This window comes from Schistocerca serialis, chromosome 4 (genome assembly GCF_023864345.2).
Source record: "Schistocerca serialis cubense isolate TAMUIC-IGC-003099 chromosome 4, iqSchSeri2.2, whole genome shotgun sequence".
NCBI classification, from domain to species: domain Eukaryota; kingdom Metazoa; phylum Arthropoda; class Insecta; order Orthoptera; family Acrididae; genus Schistocerca; species Schistocerca serialis.
In genome coordinates, this window is record NC_064641.1 from 438,410,266 (window position 1) to 438,429,276 (window position 19,011).

The window sequence follows — 19,011 nt, forward strand, 5'->3', positions numbered from 1 at the left end:
TTAAAAATATTCTTTCTTAAATATATTGTGCAATAACCTGGGAGATCAGTTTTGTGACTGTGCACTTAATTCTTTTCTATTGGAGGCATATGTCAATAACATGAACATTTTGTGCCAAGTAGTGTTGTCTTATAGGGTGAAATTCTCACCTACTTAAATTGGCATGCATAGGGACATGCATAAGCGTGAAAGATATTCTCTTGTTAGATTTACACAGTTCCACATGAAAACCATGTATGACTTTGCGCACACTTAAGTTACCACTACTCCACACCACACAAGCTTGGATACCTCCCCATCCAAAGCAGATCTTTCTGGTTGTTCAAGGTGTGATAATGAAAACACATCTGCTGTCATTTTGCATGCTTTAACAGAACTTTTTCTATAAGAGAACTAGTGTTCATTGATCTACAGTCCAGCATTCATAGTGGCATCCCCACTTCATTTCCTCTCTCCAGTTGGGAGTGGTACTGGTTGCCTTGCATACACATGACCTTTTAAAGCCTTATGCATTTAGTGTTATTAGCTTTTGCTGTGGCTGGCATAGGTGCTGATCATAATTTGAATGTGGTCATGATTGTATCTACGTTTCAAAGTGCATCACAGAAAATATTGGTCATGTTGCAGCCCTAGTCTAAGCCTATTTGGTAGCATACCTAAGGTTAACAATGGTTCTCACACTGTGAACAACACAAGGAAGAACATTTGATCATCTGAACATCATTACTTGAGTATGACTTCTCTGCAGTGTGGAAGTGACTCATCTTTGAAGTTTTGAGTGGTGACCAATGGCTTGATACCGTTCAGTCTAATTGGCTGTATTAGCTACCATTTTTCCCTCAGCATCTTACTCTGTATTTTTAAGTTTTCTCCTCTTTACTAATGTCACTAACAGACTGCAGTATTGCTGGTATATGCAGTTCTAATGTGGCACCAAAATACTCCACATACGTGTCCATTGCTTTGATATCCTCAAGTTTACCATTTTTCTGTGAGGTATAGAAACTGTTCATTAATATTATTGTCTTAAACCATAATTTTACAATTGAAATTACTATTAAGGTATTCTAGTATCTTCCAAATATTATTGAATGCAATCGTCTGGTAATAATTGTGATTCATTCACTGGAACAGGAGTCATGGTTTCTTGGCTTCAGAGATTTACAAGTTATAGGCACAATGGATGTGAAGCTTTTTTATAGTATTCTATAACAAATACATACAATCGAAATTACTTTATCAAATATCAGTAATTTATTTCCTGTAAGCATTTTTATGCCATTGAAATTAGTCTGCAAATAACCAAATTGTGTAATGGTTCCAGCTGTACATCAATGGTGAACTTATTGGTGGCCTAGACATAATTAAAGAAATGGAAGAAAGTGGAGAGCTAGCTGGTTTGTTACCAAAGAAAGTTGATGCGAATAGGTAAGTGGCAGAATATACTAAATAGCTTGCCCATACTTATTTCAGGAGGCAAAATATCAGTGCTGCCAATAGGTACATATAAAAATACCTGGTCTGTCTTAGCTTTTGGAATCAATAATTCCTTCTTCTAGGAGGAGAGAGGGGTAGGTAGGGGAAGGTTAAAGAAGAAGGGCAAGCCACTCAGACCCATTATGAGAGGGACCATCCTATCCTTAAGAGGTGGCTCCCTCTCATGCTGGGGTCGGAGTGACCAACCCTTCCTTTTTAACTTTCCTTGGCCAATCCCTCTCTCCTCTGCGAAGAAGAAACTATTAGTTCCAAAAGCAAGGATAGCCTCACATGTTTTGTATCTGCCTATCGGCATTACTGACATTTTTGCCTCCTGGCCATCAATTCTGTCTCATGATTGTATAGTTATCTGGAGGAAAATTTTATTTTTGATGTAAAATAGACTTGTCTCCTGCTTGATAGTGAGAGAGCATCCTATCCAATGTTGGCCTGCTACCTGGACACACAACATATGCAGTGCAAATTGCAGAATTCTGACACTTGCATGTTTGTGCTCATATATGTTTTGTTAATAATAGTAAACAACACACTGTTACATTTTTATACAACAGTTATTACTAAGATCTATTGCAGGGCTTCTGATTGATTTGCATTTCGGCATTTATGCATGTCTCTTGGAACCACTAACAAGTGGCATTTCAAACATTCTCGTTATTCCTTTTTCTTCTGTTATGTATAATAAATTTAGGGAATACCAGGACATATACCTCAAGGATTATGCATATTAACAGCAAAAGTCTGAAATCTGTGAGCACACAAACAGATAGCAATTCGAGCAACACCTGTAACAAAAATTATCATTTTTAGTGTCTCACTAGGTGATTTTGTTTATTCCATGCAGTTTTTCATCTCTTTGACACCTGTCACTGACTCAAGTATCAGTACAATTATACAAAGTATCTTTCACTTCCTTTCTTTCCCTCAATCTGGGGCAGATCGCATGGAACACACTACATTCACTGTTTTGGATTCTAAAATGGAAAAATAGTGAAGCACAACAGCAATAAAGCATGGCAGCTGTTCAATCTCAACAGTGTTTGTCAAAATACTTTGTGTCACAAGAGATCAAATAGTCTCTAAGTTATTTGTTAATGAGAAACTTAGCAGATGATGTGATAATGTGGAACTGCAAAGTAACACATAGCTACCACTCTATTTGTTACTAGTACCTCAGCACAGGAACTTAAATGTATGATTGGATTTACCTGATTTTGGTTTGTGGGATATAATCTATAGTCTGCTCAGTCACTTGTTGCTTGACACTTCACACTTTGTAGCAGGTTTCCTCCAACCTGAGCGCTCTGCTGTTCACTGTTGTCAAAGTACCAGAATAATTTGTTAGTTTACTTGCAATGCCCCGCCCAGCTTTCTTTCTTGATATGTTTGGAATTTTGTATCCTGATTCCTGGGCCTGCCCCTTTTATTTTGCATTTCACCAGACATGTTAACACACGCAATGATGCTAATGAAATACGCACTTTTCATACACAGCACTAACCAAACACTACTCAATCCTTTTGCACAAGATGTGATTTGCTGTCATATACACAAATATTATCATCACAGGGATCAGCTTAGATTAGATAAGCTTCATATAAGATGCCAAACTTTTTGAAGGTGGCACATCAGCATTGTGACTAGCAATGGAAAATCATAACTGTATCAGTGTAAAGTGTAATGCAGGATAGTAGTGTAGCTCAATGGTTAAGATACATTTTTGTCTTCTAGAAGGTCCTGGGTTCAAATCTCATCACATGCTTTGAAATTTATTTCTAACCTTATCAGAATGACTTTGATTATTATTTTTATTCAATAAACTGATTTATATAAAATGTTTTAATTTCTAATACTTTGCCACATCATTATATTGACTCTTTAATGTATTCTTTTTTTCTATCATTCATGTGTGTTGTCTGTAACCTATAACCAGGACTGCCTACAATTGGTAATGTGGCAGCTCATGTAGCCAGGGCGAGTATAGTTTCTGGTGACCAGTGAGAGCAAGAAATTACAGTTTGCTTTCAGCACTCAGACTGAAATTTCTCTATCCTGAGTTTGCTCATAGAGGTTAGCTTTAATCATCATGGACAAAGTAAGCATGATCAGTAGTTTTGCAACAGATTGTCAACTGTCATTTTCTTGAATTCATTGCACATTGTAAGATCGTGTTTAGTCTAGAACATGAGTTTAAATTTAGGGCTGCCAAATGCATTGTCTAGCACAGTTCAGTTATTGGTGACAATCAGCTGTCGACAGATTATCTCCTGTACCCATCGTAGCTCTCAGTGACTGCTTCCAACATTGCTCCAAATTACACATTAGATACACACGTTCTCTTTGCCCTTGAGTGGAGGATGCTGGAAGTAGAAGATTGAGATCGGATCATTGCACATTGGCTGCTCAGACCACCACACCTCCCTGTCTCAGAGTAGCCAGCTTATAGCTTATCAAAGAAACAGCCATGTAATGGATTGATGTATAGCAGAAGTGACATGACAGTTGATGCTGACTCACTAGGACTAAGTACAGCCTCGTTACTCATTTTTGTAAATAATATAACAATCTGAATGCACAACACATTACACCAAACACAATGGCTATTTATTGCTATGGCGCACAGTAATGATGCGTAGCTAAGGTTGAAAATGAGCGTAAACATTCTGGAGCAGCAGCCAACTTCCACCTGTCACAGAAGATACAAGAGAAAGTGTGCTACAGCACTTCTGAAGTAACCAGATACATTTGGGTGTCACCTATAACTGAGTGATAGCCAGTAGCCGATGTGCCAGCGCTATAATGGCAAGTTACAGACATCAACTGACAAGTAATTGTAATAGGACTGTAGTGACTGACAACACTCGGCTGCAAAACAGTTGGTGTTTGAGAAGATTACAAGTTTATACTTTATTTGCAGACTTAATAACTGTGATTTAAATGAGACCCTAGCTGGATTCTTTATAAACTAGGCAACTCAATAATAACTTTAAATTAAAATTGTTTATTCATCAAAGCCACAACAGTACTATACTATTGGCACTTAATTATAGTAAACTTTAGCAGGCAGCAAAATTCACAAAGCAGACTCATCACAGTGATGGGTTCAATCTGTTAGTTTGTTAATCCACTTTCCTTGAAACTCTACAGTCCTTTCGAAGTTCACACTCACTGAAAAATTGTAAGTCATGATGGACTCCTGAAATATTCAAAGTTCTAAAACTCGACTTATATTTGCATCCTTGAGATAGAGCTCCTCAACCTTTTGATGGTAAACCCGAAGACCCCTTGTGAAAATATCCTAAGTCACAAGGCCAGCGAAATAATAAGTCCCAACAACATGACTACGTGGCCACTTACCGCCAGGTATCGGTCACAAACTTTCCTACTTTGTTTTGAAGATAAACTCAAAGTTCCTCATTCCTTAGAGTCTAAACTCCAAGTCTCCCCTCGTCTTCACATACAAGCCCAGCTTCCATTTGCCCTCACTATTTCTTTCTGGTGTTTTTTCTTCATTAGCTGCCACTGTTCTCTCCTTCTTACCACATAATTCCGTCCTAATGATGTTCATTTTATTACAATATTTTTCACATCTTTGAGTCAATTGGCTTACATTCATAAATAATAGATTGTGCTCAAGTGCCAATCAAATGATACAAAACACTTCAGTAAACATTAAAAATGAATAACGCCTCATTAAATATTAGACTAACATGAATTATTTTTGTACCGACACAAATACAGGAATATGCTGCACATTTTTAATATTCAGAACTGTAAGTGAAGTTTGGAAAGTACAGTGCATTAGATGTGCATGCTGTGGTGTTTGATTGATGTTAGTTGTTGTTGTTGTGGTCTTCAGTCCTGAGACTGGTTTGATGCAGCTCTCCATGCTACTCTATCCTGTGCAAGCTTTTTCATCTCCCAGTACCTACTGCAACCTACATCCTTCTGAATCTGCTTAGTGTATTCATCTCTTGGTCTCCCTCTACGATTTTTACCCTCCACGCTGCCCTCCAATACTAAATTGGTGATCCCTTGATGCCTCAGAACATGTCCTACCAACCAATCCCTTCTTCTGGTCAAGTTGCGCCACAAACTTCTCTTCTCCCCAATCCTATTCAATACTTCCTCATTAGTTATGTGATCTACCCATCTAATCTTCAGCATTCTTCTGTAGCACCACATTTCGAAAGCTTCTATTCTCTTCTTGTCCAATCTATTTATCGTCCATGTTTCACTTCCATACATGGCTACACTCCATACAAATACTTTCAGAAATGACTTCCTGACACTTAAATCAATACTGGATGTTAACAAATTTCTCTTCTTCAGAAACGCTTTCCTTGCCATTGCCAGCCTACATTTTATATCCTCTCTACTTCGACCATCATCAGTTATTTTGCTCCCCAAATAGCAAAACTCCTTTACTACTTTAAGTGCCTCATTTCCTAATCTAATTCCCTCAGCATCTCCCGACTTAATTAGACTGCATTCCATTATTCTTGTTTTGCTTTTGTTGATGTTCATCTTATATCCTCCTTTCAAGACACTGTCCATTCCATTCAACTGCTCTTCCAAGTCCTTTGCTGTCTCTGACAGAATTACAATGTCATCGGCGAACCTCAAAGTTTTTATTTCTTCTCCATGAATTTTAATACCTACTCCGAATTTTTCTTTTGTTTCCTTTACTGCTTGCTCAATATACAGATTGAACAACATCGGGGAGAGGCTACAACCCTGTCTTACTCCCTTCCCAACCACTGCTTCCCTTTCATGTCCCTCGACTCTTATAACTGCCATCTGGTTTCTGTACAAATTGTAAATAGCCTTTCGCTCCCTGTATTTTACTCCTGCCACCTTTAGAATTTGAAAGAGAGTATTCCAGTCAACATTGTCAAAAGCTTTCTCTAAGTCTACAAATGATAGAAACGTAGGTTTGCCTTTCCTTAATCTTTCTTCTAAGATAAGTCGTAAGGTCAGTATTGCCTCACGTGTTCCAGTGTTTCTACGGAATCCAGACTGATCTTCCCCGAGGTTGGCTTCTACTAGTTTTTCCATTCGTCTGTAAAGAATTCGTGTTAGTATTTTGCAGCTGTGACTTATTAAGCTGATAGTTCGGTAATTTTCACATCTGTCAACACCTGCTTTCTTTGGGATTGGAATTATTATATTCTTCTTGAAGTCTGAGGGTATTTCGCCTGTCTCATACATCTTCCTCACCAGATGGTAGAGTTTTGTCAGGACTGGCTCTCCCACGGCCGTCAGTAGTTCCAATGGAATATTGTCTACTCCGGGGGCTTTGTTTCGACTCAGGTCTTTCAGTGCTCTGTCAAACTCTTCACGCAGTATCATATCTCCCATTTCATCTTCATCTACATCCTCTTCCATTTCCATAATATTGTCCTCAAGTACATCGCCCTTGTATAGACCCTCTATATACTCCTTCCACCTTTCTGCTTTCCCTTCTTTGCTTAGTACTGGGTTTCCATCTGAGCTCTTGATATTCATACAAGTCGTTCTCTTATCTCCAAAGGTCTCTTTAATTTTCCTGTAGGCGGTATCTATCTTACCCCTAGTGAGATAGGCCTCTACATCCTTACATTTGTCCTCTAGCCATCCCTGCTTAGCCATTTTGCACTTCCTGTCGATCTCATTTTTGAGACGTTTGTATTCCTTTTTGCCTGTTTCAGTTACTGCATTTTTATATTTTCTCCTTTCATCAATTAAATTCAATATTTCTTCTGTTACCCAAGGATTTCTACTAGCCCTCATCTTTTTACCTACTTGATCCTCTGCTGCCTTCACTACTTCATCCCTCAAAGCTACCCATTCTTCTTCTACTGTATTTATTTCCCCCATTCCTGTCAATTGCTCCCTTATGCTCTCCCTGAATCTCTGTACAACCTCTGGTTCTTTTAGTTTATCCAGGTCCCATCTCCTTAAATTCCCACCTTTTTGCAGTTTCTTCAGTTTTAATCTACAGGTCATAACCAATAGATTGTGGTCAGAGTCCACATCTGCCCCTGGAAATGTCTTACAATTTAAAACCTGGTTCCTAAATCTCTGTCTTACCATTATATAATCTATCTGATACCTTTTAGTATCTCCAGGGTTCTTCCATGTATACAACCTTCTTTCATGATTCTTAAACCAAGTGTTAGTTATGATTATGTTGTGCTCTGTGCAAAATTCTACCAGGCGGCTTCCTCTTTCATTTCTGTCCCCCAATCCATATTCACCTACTATGTTTCCTTCTCTCCCTTTTCCTACACTCGAATTCCAGTCACCCATGACTATTAAATTTTCGTCTCCCTTCACAATCTGAATAATTTCTTTTATTTCATCATACATTTCTTCAATTTTTTCATCATCTGCAGAGCTAGTTGGCATATAAACTTGTACTACTGTAGTAGGTGTGGGCTTCGTATCTATCTTGGCTACAATAATGTGTTCACTATGCTGTTTGTAGTAGCTTACCTGCATTCCTATTTTCCTATTCATTATTAAACCTACTCCTGCATTACCCCTATTTGATTTTGTGTTTATAACCCTGTAGTCACCTGACCAGAAGTCTTGTTCCTCCTGCCACCGAACTTCACTAATTCCCACTATATCTAACTTCAACCTATCCATTTCCCTTTTTAAATTTTCTAACCTACCTGCCCGATTAAGGGATCTGACATTCCACGCTCCGATCCGTAGAACGCCAGTTTTCTTTCTCCTGATAACGACATCCTCTTGAGTAGTCCCCGCCCGGAGATCCGAATGGGGAACTATTTTACCTCCGGAATATTTTACCCAAGAGGACGCCATCATCATGTAATCATACAGTAAAGCTGCATGCCCTCGGGAAAAATTACGGCTGTAGTTTCCCCTTGCTTTCAGCCGTTCGCAGTACCGGCACGGCAATGCCGTTTTGGTTATTGTTACAAGGCCAGATCAGTCAATCATCCAGACTGTTGCCCTTGCAACTACTGAAAAGGCTGCTGCCCCTCTTGAGGAACCACACGTTTGTCTGGCCTCTCAACAGATACCCCTCCATTGTGGTTGCACCTACGGTACGGCTAGTACGGCTATCTGTATCGCTGAGGCACGCAAGCCTCCCCACCTACGGCAAGGTCCATGGTTCATGGGGGGGGGGGGGGGGGGGGGGTGATTGATGTTGGTAAGTGTAAATCTGATGGAAATTCCACCCAAGTCACCCTTGACTCGCTTTTCGCGTAGAGGCATGCTTGTGGCCACTTGCTAGGCCATTTGAGACTGTCCTAGATTACATGATACTACCTGCTCCACCCATTAAGCTCTCAACCTCTGCTAACGGCATACCAGAGTGTGCCTGAACAAACTTCGTAAACTTTTAAACTTTCCAAAATTAAAATAGTAGGTAGTTGCATTTGCATGCAGCAATCATTTCTAAAGAACTGCTCAAAGTTTTTCTAATGTCTTTCTGCAAACAAATGGCTTAAATGGGTACTTATTCTCTTGCTGGAATTCTCTACACATTGGTAAACAACAGTCTGTAGTTCCCCAGCAACCATTCACATGTCTTGTCTTGGAACATCTGTCCAAGCTATTCAGTCTCATTCGCCACACTGCAATTACCAGTCCACTGAAAACAAACATAGGTGTCCACTGTATTATTTTTCGAAAGGTTGGGGTGGAGAGAGGATGGGGGAGTGAAATAACATACATCACCATAGGTGCTCTGTGAATATGGCAGACTGCGACACACCTTGTTTACAAGATGTCTTGTGTACTAAAAGATGTCTGAATTCTGGACTGTAAATGATCTGCTCAAAACTGATGAAAAATCTATTCAAACTGCTGAATTTTTGACTTTACAGTTTGATCTCTTGCATTCTTTAAATGTCTAATATTATTTCATATCGCTGATATAATACAATAGTCCTCAATATTTACTAGTTATGGATCAGGGAAATTCAAACTTGCCAAGACTTGCTCTTCTTCCTGCACACAGTTCACATATGAAGCAGGAAAGGGCCGGGAATAGTAGGTACCCCCTTACACACAAATGGTGGGTTTTGAGTATAGATGTAAAAGTGCATCATTACAAATGATGCTATCTATTTCAGTTCATTAGTTTATTGGTTTATATGCCTTTTTGAGTGGTACCAAATTTACAATTTCCAAAATAAAGTGTGTCAGTAAATATTAAAGCTTATATCACAGGAGGGTGTCACCTTGGAAATAAAGAAAAATGTTTCTTGAAATAATGGATTTTAAAAAAAAAGCTAATAAGTAATCGAGATGACACTATTCATATTGGTCATAATGATGGACTCGTTTCATTTACAAATAAAAGCAGAAGTTCCCTTTTTGTTGCACTCTTCCAACTTGATATGAGTACTAAGAGTACTACAGAATTGCTGTGGAGAATATAGTGGCACTGGCAATTGTAATTTTTGCATCTAGGAATCCTGCATACTCGGTTCGCTAGACAAACAATCAGCCAAGTCGTATTAATGAGTTTTACTACAGTGAGAAAAGATACAGTACTTAACTTTGACAATTACACAGATGTGTCACAAGCAAAGGGTGACATACGAAATAATCAGTCTTTGCAGTGACTGCTGATCTCTTAACTGACAAGTCTTTCCTGAACTGTCATGACGCTGCTATCCAAGTCGCTTACCTTGAAGCTGCTATTGAACTGGGCCATCGCCAGTTGGTCGTGTCACTTATGTCCTCTTCTCATAGGGGCCGCTGCTGTCACGTAGGGAGGTCCAGTCAGCGTGTGATTGGCTGATCTCTTCTCACAGCCTTCTCTGCTTCGTTGTTCCCAACTGGTGTACTGGCATTTTATTGGATGAAACAAGGACTGCAGTGGCTTGCGATCTGTTACTAAGTAGAATTTTCTGCCATACGAATAGTGGTGGAATTTGGTGACATAATACACGATAGCCAATGCCTCTTTCTCTATTTGCAAATAGTTACACTGTGCTTTGGAAAACGCGTTTGATGCGAAAGCAGTAGGCCTGTCTTTATGTGAATAAGCACTGCACCGATTCCATGAAAGGAAGCGTCAACTTGCAATACAACTGGTTTGTCAGGATCGAAGTGAACCAAGCATCGATCACTGAACAATTCATCTTTAAGTTTTTGAAAAGCTTCTTGGCACTCATGTGTCCAAACAAAGGGAACATTCTTGCAATGCAAGTGACACAGTGGAGTTGCGATTTGTGCAGCACTCAATATGAAGCGAATGTAATAGTTCATTTTCCCTAAGACTCACTGCAATTCCATGACATTGTGAGGAACTGGCAGGTCGCATATGGCTAACAAATGTGACTGAAGAGGATGTACACCTTGACTGTTTATCACATGACCAAGATACTGCAACTCAGTTTTTAAAAAAAATCACACTTGTCCAGTCAATACTTTAGTCCTGCGTCGGATACACACGAAACAAAGCATGCAAATTTGCAGTGTGTTCTTCAGGTGTACAACCTGCTATGACAATATCGTCCAAATAGATTGAACAGTTGGTACTTAAGCAGTCGGCTCTTCCAAATACCATTGGAAAATGGCGGGTGCGGAAGTACTGCCAAAAGGCAGATGCAAATGTTTAAACAAGTGCAAATGGGCGTTCACAACAGTCACTTTTGGAGATTCTTTGTCTAGTGGTTTTGAAGATATGCGCCATACAAATCAATTTTTGAAAAGTAGCGACTAGCCCATAATCTGTCCATGAGATCCTCTGGGCATGGCAAGGGATAAGTATCAATCACAGTTTGTGGGTTGACTGTAGACTTAGTCAATTCAGAAGTGAGTGCGGCCTGTAGGTTTGGGGAGCAAACCAGTGGACTTGCCCATTGACTAGCTTGTATGGGTGCAATAGCTCCACTATCTTGCAATTCTTTAAGTTCAGCAGCCACTTTATCCCGTAATGCAGTACAGTTCTGGCGTGGCAAAATTTCAGCTGAGCATTGTCTTTCATAGTAATATATGCAACAAAATTGTTAGTTTGCCTAAACCTTCAGAGAAGAGTTCAGGGGGTTCTTTCAGCTACATTGTCTTTGGCTTGAATGCAGTCACTTACAACACATTGTCCTGAATTGAATTTTAAAGCCAAACAAATCAAGGCCAAATATGTTCTCACAATCACGTGATTGTAGCACAGTGAAAGTTACAGTTCACGTATGCAAGTGCTACATGGGAGGCAAGGTACATTTTCCGAGAATGGGAATGTCTTGTCCATTATAAGCCGCCAGGTGTGTGCTAGTTTTAGACAGGCGGGGGGAGTCTAGTAGTTCATATGTGCTACGATTCAGCAATGTAACAGAGGCACCCATGTCCAACTGAAATTTCTCACATTTTCCACTAATACACAAATGAACAAAAAGTATGTTGGACTGGCATAGCACTGAAGAAACTGTTTGCTTGCTAGTTTTGCTAATGTCTGCAGCAGGTTTTGAATAAACTGCATTGATTACATGGGCCTCGTGACTAGATTTTTGGGAGTGGGCAGAGTTCTTATGTTCGTCTCATTGCAAACATACAGATTGTATGTGACCTTTCTTGCCACTATCGTAACACTGTGCTTGTCGGAACAGGCAATATTGGTGTTTGTGCCATGAATAGCACCAAGGGCATGACTTAATTCTGTTCACCTGTTTAGAGAACTGTTTATGCGGCTTGGCACATGCGTGTATTGGTGCTTACTGGTTCGGTTGTCAGCAAGGGACCACTCAACCCAACAAATTGTTGGCTGCTCAAGTGTGTCAGCCACTGTGGCACCTGAATCATACTGATACAGAATTTGCACTATGTGATGAAATGATGAATCTGACTGTTTCAAAATCTGTTCTCTAAGTTTGATATCAGTAACATTGTACACGATCGCATAACGCCAACAAAACATCTGAATATAAAGCACCACAAGCACATTTGAATTTGCATTTCCTCATCATACCCTGAAAATATGTTACCCACTCACAGTAAGTTTGTTCTGACCTTTTCTTGCAATCATAGAATTGGTACCTAGCAACCACCACATTCACTTGTTGGCCATGATAATTAGTTAGAGAATCTACAACCTGATCATAGGAAAGTCACTTGGAGTGACATTGGGGAACAATTTCTGAATGAGGCAAAAGACTGCCCTTCCTACGTTGGCAAAAAAAGTAATGTAGTTTCACGGTACCTGATACTTTGTGAGCAATAGTGTGGGCTTCATACATTTGCAACTACATGAGTCATTCCTCTTATTTTTTGTTAAACTGGTGAAAGGGCGGTGTGGCACTTGGAGCTACAGTTGTTGCCATGCACTGTGTTCGGTCATTGGCTTGCGAGTAACTGCTGTACCATGTTTAGAAGGGTTGCAGTCTGCTGCGTCTGAACCTGAAACACCTGTGTTAGCTGCGTTTCATCTGTTGCTTTCAACTGAGGCGTCTGAGCAGGGGGCGAGATAGGTGGGTTGCTCATTTTGGAATAGACAAATGCAATAAATAGACAATGCAAGCAATAGAAATAAGCACACAAGCAAAAAAAATTCTACAATGCCCACCTGAAAACACTAAATAGAAAAAACACTGAGACACGTTAAAATGTGTAAACACAACCCTGCAAAGCAAAGTCAAGGAAGAATTAAGGCGCCAGCAAAACACAAAAGCCCACAATAAACAAAACTATATCATCCAGGCTCTGTGTTTCACTATGGGATTTGTTCACCTCGTCGCCAATGTTTTTGTGTCTAGGAAGCCTTCATACACGGTTCACAAGAAAATCAATCAAACAAGTCATATTAATGAGTTTTATTACAATAAGAAAAGATAAAATACTTAACTTTGACAATTACACAGATGAGTTGCAAGCAAAGGGCGAACATATGAAATAAGCAATCTTTGCGTGACTGCTTATGTCTAACTGACAAAAGTCTTTCCTGAACTGCTATCAAAGTGCCTATCGTGATGCTGCTATCCAAGTCGCTAATCTTGAAGCTGCTGTCGAACTGGGCTGTCACCAGTCAGTCGCGGCACTTATGTCCTCTTCACATAGGGGCCACTGCTGTCGCATTGTCATCCTGAGGTCCAGTCAGTGTGCAGTTGGTTGATTTCTTCTCGCAGCCTCTCTGCTTTGTCATCCTCGACTGGCGTGCCGGCGCTTGGCTTCATGTAGTAACTGTTATGGGGTGTATCATTCATTGACCTTGAAAGAGATGAATTTAGAACACATACAGTAGAAGTGGGCAAAGGCTTGCACTTTGCATGTCTAAGAGTTAAAAAGCTTTGTCAGCTACATTTGGCAAACATGTTATTAATGTGAATATAAACACTCAAATTTTATGTACAAAACTATGCAAAAACCTTTCATCTACAGTTTGTTAAATTTATGCTTTTCTGGTATAGAGTCTTAATCAATATATTAACAAAAGTAAGCCTGCTGTGGCTGCGTGTGCTGCCAGAACTTTGCAAGCGAGTGGTAACCCTCCGTGCCCCATGCATGAAGGTAATTTTGTTTTGGAACTGCAGGGATTAGTTATGAAGATATGTTTGTCTTAAGAGGGCATTTGTTCGTAACGACGTAATGAATGTAAGTGCGGTTTGTCTGTGCCACGCCGCTATAACTCCGCCACACACTCCTGCAGACTCATTAGGGTTATGTGATATGGTAACCTTCCATCTCCTGACTATGAAGAAGGTGTGGTTTGAAGATATGGATGTCAACTTAAAGGCGTTACACCAATGGACTCCATATGAGAAGATAGTGAAATAGCTTTGGAATCGAGTGTTGAAGTGCCTGGGGATTAGTCAGAATGTTCCAATGATCTATCTAGAATATTCAAAAATGTTACAGAATCTTTCAGCAGATTCAAGAATGTTCTAGATCTTGGAGGTAACCTGGAATTAATGGTAGGTGCATTACTTACACATTCTGGAATTTTTGGCAAACCCTTCCACTTATTCAATAACGTGCTCTAGCAGATGCATTGATTTCATGTTGGAAGAAATCATTTCTTTGGTCTCTAGTGAGGAAAGTACAATTAAGAGCAAATATGAGAGTTCAACTTTCCAATGATGAAGCAGTGAAACATTTTGGCAATAAACTCATACAAATTAGTGAAGGCACTCGTCCAGTTGATTTTGTAACTTGGCCAAATTGAACTTATAAATAATTGATGTAACATTGTCAGTAGCTCCAATGAATTAATGGATAAAGTTTTGCTGAGCATTGCTTAAAGTTAGTCGGTTGGTTATTTGAAAGACCCATTTCATCAGTTAGAAGTCAAGTAGTTGATGCTATTAATTTAAAAAATCAAAACAAGAAATGGTCATGAACAGTTATCAAACAGAGTAATTGAAGCAAAAACAATATCAGGAGAAGATAAAGGAAAAACAGCATTTATTCAGAGGATTCAACTTGCATCTACCTGGCTGCCATTTCAAGTCAGGACTGCAGTATCCAGTAAGATTAGCATTTAGTGTCACTATAAATGAGGTGTTATTAATGTAAAATAATCATACATCATGGCCAATTACAATTATATAGCTTGGTCTAGGAATGGGAAACTCAAAGAATTTATGTATCCACTCATCAAATAACAAGATGACAAATGTAGTTCACAACAAGTATTGTGGTGAGTTAATTAAGTATGGAATATAGTGAAAACAAAGAAATATTTTCATTCACTAAATTGTGTCTAGCTGTATTAAGAATGTTATGAATTAGTATAGTTTTATAATTTCTGACTTCACCACCTACCACCAATCACTGGTTTTTGCATCAGGTGCTACCCTGGATTCCTCTGTTGTGTACTGGTGTGGTTGTGCAGTGATAGATGATGTGTTTTTGGAGATAAGATTGTTGGAAGTGGTTGCTATCATATTGTGGTGGTCACCAGTCACCAGGAATCTTTTGTTCCTTTCATATCAGCATATATATTTTAAGGGAAAAAGTTAGAGATTTATCTTGGTTGTTGAGCCTTTGTGAATACCTTTGAATGTTTTTGAACGTTCTAAAATATTCTCGAATGTTCTAGATTTCAGTATGTTCTTGAAAGCTCCTGATTTTTTTAAATGTTTTGAAATTTTCCCAGAGTTCTGTAAAGAAGTGATTGACAGAGTAGTTTATTTCAAATTAGGTTATTGTTGAACATCTTAATGGATTTAAAAGTGTTGGAGTGTGTTTTTGAGCATTCGAGAGTCTTTTTAGCGTGGAATTCTAATGTTTTTTACAGTTTTTTGACTTCATTTTTTCTGTGTTTTTGAGTGATCTGGAGTGTTTGCAGAAAACAAATGAAAATAAAAACCATGTGAACCAGGTTTTTCCAGCTGATCATAATAAAATATAGTAGTCTTCTAAATGATGCCTTTATTTACAGGTTAAAACAGTTGATCACACGAAGCCCCTGCATGGTGTTTATGAAAGGTGATCGATTCGTGCCACAGTGTGGTTTTAGCAAACAACTGGTTGATATCCTCTCAGAGATAGGGTAAGCTCTGTCCTCATACTGTGTCTGTGTGTCAAATTTCAAAATTAATTTGTGTAAGATAATTGCTTGTGTGTGTGTGTGTGTGTGTGTGTGTGTGTGTGTGTGTGTGTGTGTGTGTGTGTGGGCGCGCGCGCGCGCGCGCGCGCACATTGACAACTGTTTGTGATGTATTTCCTTGTGGTTATGGATTTCCCTTCCCTCCTGTCAACAAATTACAAATCTAAAAGCTGAGAATATTGTAAAAAATTGTCACCATGAATTAAACTTCCACGGGTTTTTTCCTCAACTTGTATTTACTTGAAGTACTATTAACATGCCCACTTTGTAGGTTTTGTTATTTCTAACAATTTTCCTTCCTTTTAAAGTTGTTCTGTGTAATTATCAATTGTGTCCAAACAAAAAGTAAGCGAAATCAAACGGTATTCCTTTACTAACATCCATTACCAATCCCCCTTGTTAGTTTTGCCTGAATTGTTACTTTTTGGTGCCTTAGCTTCCTCCTCACCAAGAGATGGAAAGCCACTTGGAAGAATTCCAAAAGGCAAGTTGGGGAAGTCCATGCTTCATTATCGAATGTGTAAGTCAGATGCATGCCCACTTTGTAAGATGAGGTATCTTCAAGACTGGATTGTGGAACAATGGAAACCTATTGCCTAATATGATGAAGCATGTTTCTTTCGTTACACCAAGTGAAAGGCTGTTTCTGGATCCGCTCTTGGCTGCACTGTCATAATGGCTGTTCAAAAATGTACTGCACCAGACACATTATTATGCCGTTGGGACATTCCATGAGGTCAGTGGTAGTGATTGAAGACAGCATGACAGCAGGGGACTGCCTGCATCCCTTCATGCTTGATACCTTTTTGACAGCAATTACATCTGACAACATAGTAACTGTCACAAGACCCGAATCGTCCTAGTACATTGGCTTGAGGATTATAGTAGTGAACTCATGTTCATTTCTTGGCCACCAAATTTGATTTATTTGAAATTGATGGAGCACATGTGGATTCTATATGGCACCAGCTCAGTGTGCACTAATACTGGCTCGTAATTTGTGAGAACTATGTGTAGACCTCTGGTGTCCCATACCTAGAGAAATGTAACAAGAGCATGTTGAATCCATGCCATGCTAAACTGCCACTGTCATGTGTTCAAAGTGTGGACCAACACATCATTAATCAGATGGTCATAATGTTTTGGCTCATCAATTTATGTGTGGGGGAAAGGGCAATCTGTCCAGTTCACAGTGTGAACCAAACTGTGCAGAATCATTATTCTATAATTAAGTGTATTGAAACATTTGCATGTATCTATCACATAGCAAGAAAGTTAAAATAAACTATCAGATAAGTCATGTAAAATACTTTTTACACTTTTGCAAGCAAATGCATCAGTCAGAAATGTACCTACAATTACATCTTCCTGTTGTGAATGTTATTTGCAGTTAAAATACATACTGCATCATTACAAAATAATGTCGATTTGTTGTGCCATGCCAAAACTAATAATAGGAAGTTGTTTTATTTTCACTAGATGGTTTCTGAAATAACATGAACATCTTCTGGTTTTGTTTCAGAATTGATTACGATACCTATGATATCTTAAAGGATGAAGATGTTCGCCAGGGTTTAAAGGAATTCTCCAAATGGCCAACGTATCCCCAGGTGTATGTGAAAGGAGAACTTATAGGTGGTCTGGACATAATAAAAGAACTGAAAGCAAATGGTGAACTAGAAGCCACATTAAAGTGCTAGGAATAGTTCTTTGCTGTATCTTTTATTGAATTTGTCATCAATTATACAGCCAAAAGATGAGTGCGTGTTGTGCATTATAGCAGCTGTGACTTTTAAATTTAATTTCCATATTAGGTTCTTTCAAGAGCAACACTGTTGAGATCCTATTCATATCCACTGAGCATCAGGTAGAAGAAAATGATTAAAAGCTAAAGATGAAGCTGAACCCTACTGTAAGAGTGATTAAATTATCATGCTATGAAGACTTCAATGTGCTGCTTGTGAGACTGTGCAAACCCTGTCTGCTGAATTTTGCAGGGACTAAAACATATGTACAAATCTCAAAAAGAGTGGTTAACTTCACTAGTCCCATACTATCACCTGTGCAAGTTCATACTTTAAGTGTGTTATGTGGAATGAATAAAGTGCACCCAATTAACTGAACAGGTGTGTTACTGCTTCACTGTGACAATCTCCATAACCCTAAAGCTCTTATCAGTTTACCAACTCAAACAACATAAATGATGCTCACTGAACTCTCTATTTGGATGAATTCAGGAGTACGATGATTCAAACCCGCATCCGGCCATTTTGATTTAGGTTTTCTGTGGTTTCCCTAAATCACTTTTGGCAAATGTCAGAATAGTTCCTTTGAAAGGGCACAACTAACTTCCTTCCCGATGGGACCGATGACCTTGCTGTTTGGTCTCCTCCCCCAAATCAACCAACCATCTTTATTTGGAACAGGGTTTGAATTCCCATCCAGAATTCCTGGTATATGTTTTCTGTGCTTCTTTAAGTTGATAAAAATGAATGCTGGGATTGTTCTTTTTTGCCCTCTCCCTGCTTGTGCTCCATCTCTAAATCTGTAATGATCTTAATCCTCAACAGTACATTAAACAGTAATCTTCCCTCCTAATTTGAATATATGCAGAATAAAGCGTCAAGAGATGTCAAAGGATTCGAAAGCTAGAACTGCACAAACACCAAGTGGGGTAGCGCAGTGATTCCTACTCCATCCATCTCTAACCTTCCCTAATACGAGTTTGTGCTCTGTCTCTAATAACCTTGTTATTTACAGGATATCTCTCTCTCTCTCTCTCTCTCCCTCCCTCCCTCCCTCTCCCCCCCCCCCCCCCCCCCACCTCTACCTGCCCCCCTACTTCCTTCCCCCTCTCTTCCTCCACATCTCAGTAATAATGAAAACATAACACTATGTTTTATATCCAATGGCTCTTAATTTATCAAAGGATAGGTTTAACATAGAAGTATCAAAATATGCCACAGGTTCATCATGTGTTAATCATATGAGTTAAATTTTTGTTACAC

General features: G+C 39.1%; 2 protein-coding genes across 2 annotated transcripts in view; one reads left to right on the forward strand and one right to left on the reverse strand.

The window, feature by feature from the left end:
- The window catches only part of LOC126475051 (glutaredoxin-3), a 56,934-nt gene extending 38,808 nt beyond the window's left edge, over positions 1–18,126 (forward strand). Inside the window, exons 5-7 of the mRNA XM_050102601.1 lie at positions 1,325–1,428; positions 15,836–15,946; positions 17,526–18,126. Coding sequence (XP_049958558.1) covers positions 1,325–1,428; positions 15,836–15,946; positions 17,526–17,703 — 393 coding nt within the window. The 3' untranslated portion in view covers positions 17,704–18,126. The remainder of the gene's footprint in view (positions 1–1,324; positions 1,429–15,835; positions 15,947–17,525) is intronic.
- Positions 13,381–19,011, reverse strand: part of LOC126475052 (pseudouridylate synthase TRUB1-like) — a 133,544-nt gene continuing 127,913 nt past the window's right edge. The window contains exon 8 of the transcript XR_007586646.1: positions 13,381–13,662. The gene's annotated coding sequence lies outside the window, so the exon portion shown is untranslated. The remainder of the gene's footprint in view (positions 13,663–19,011) is intronic.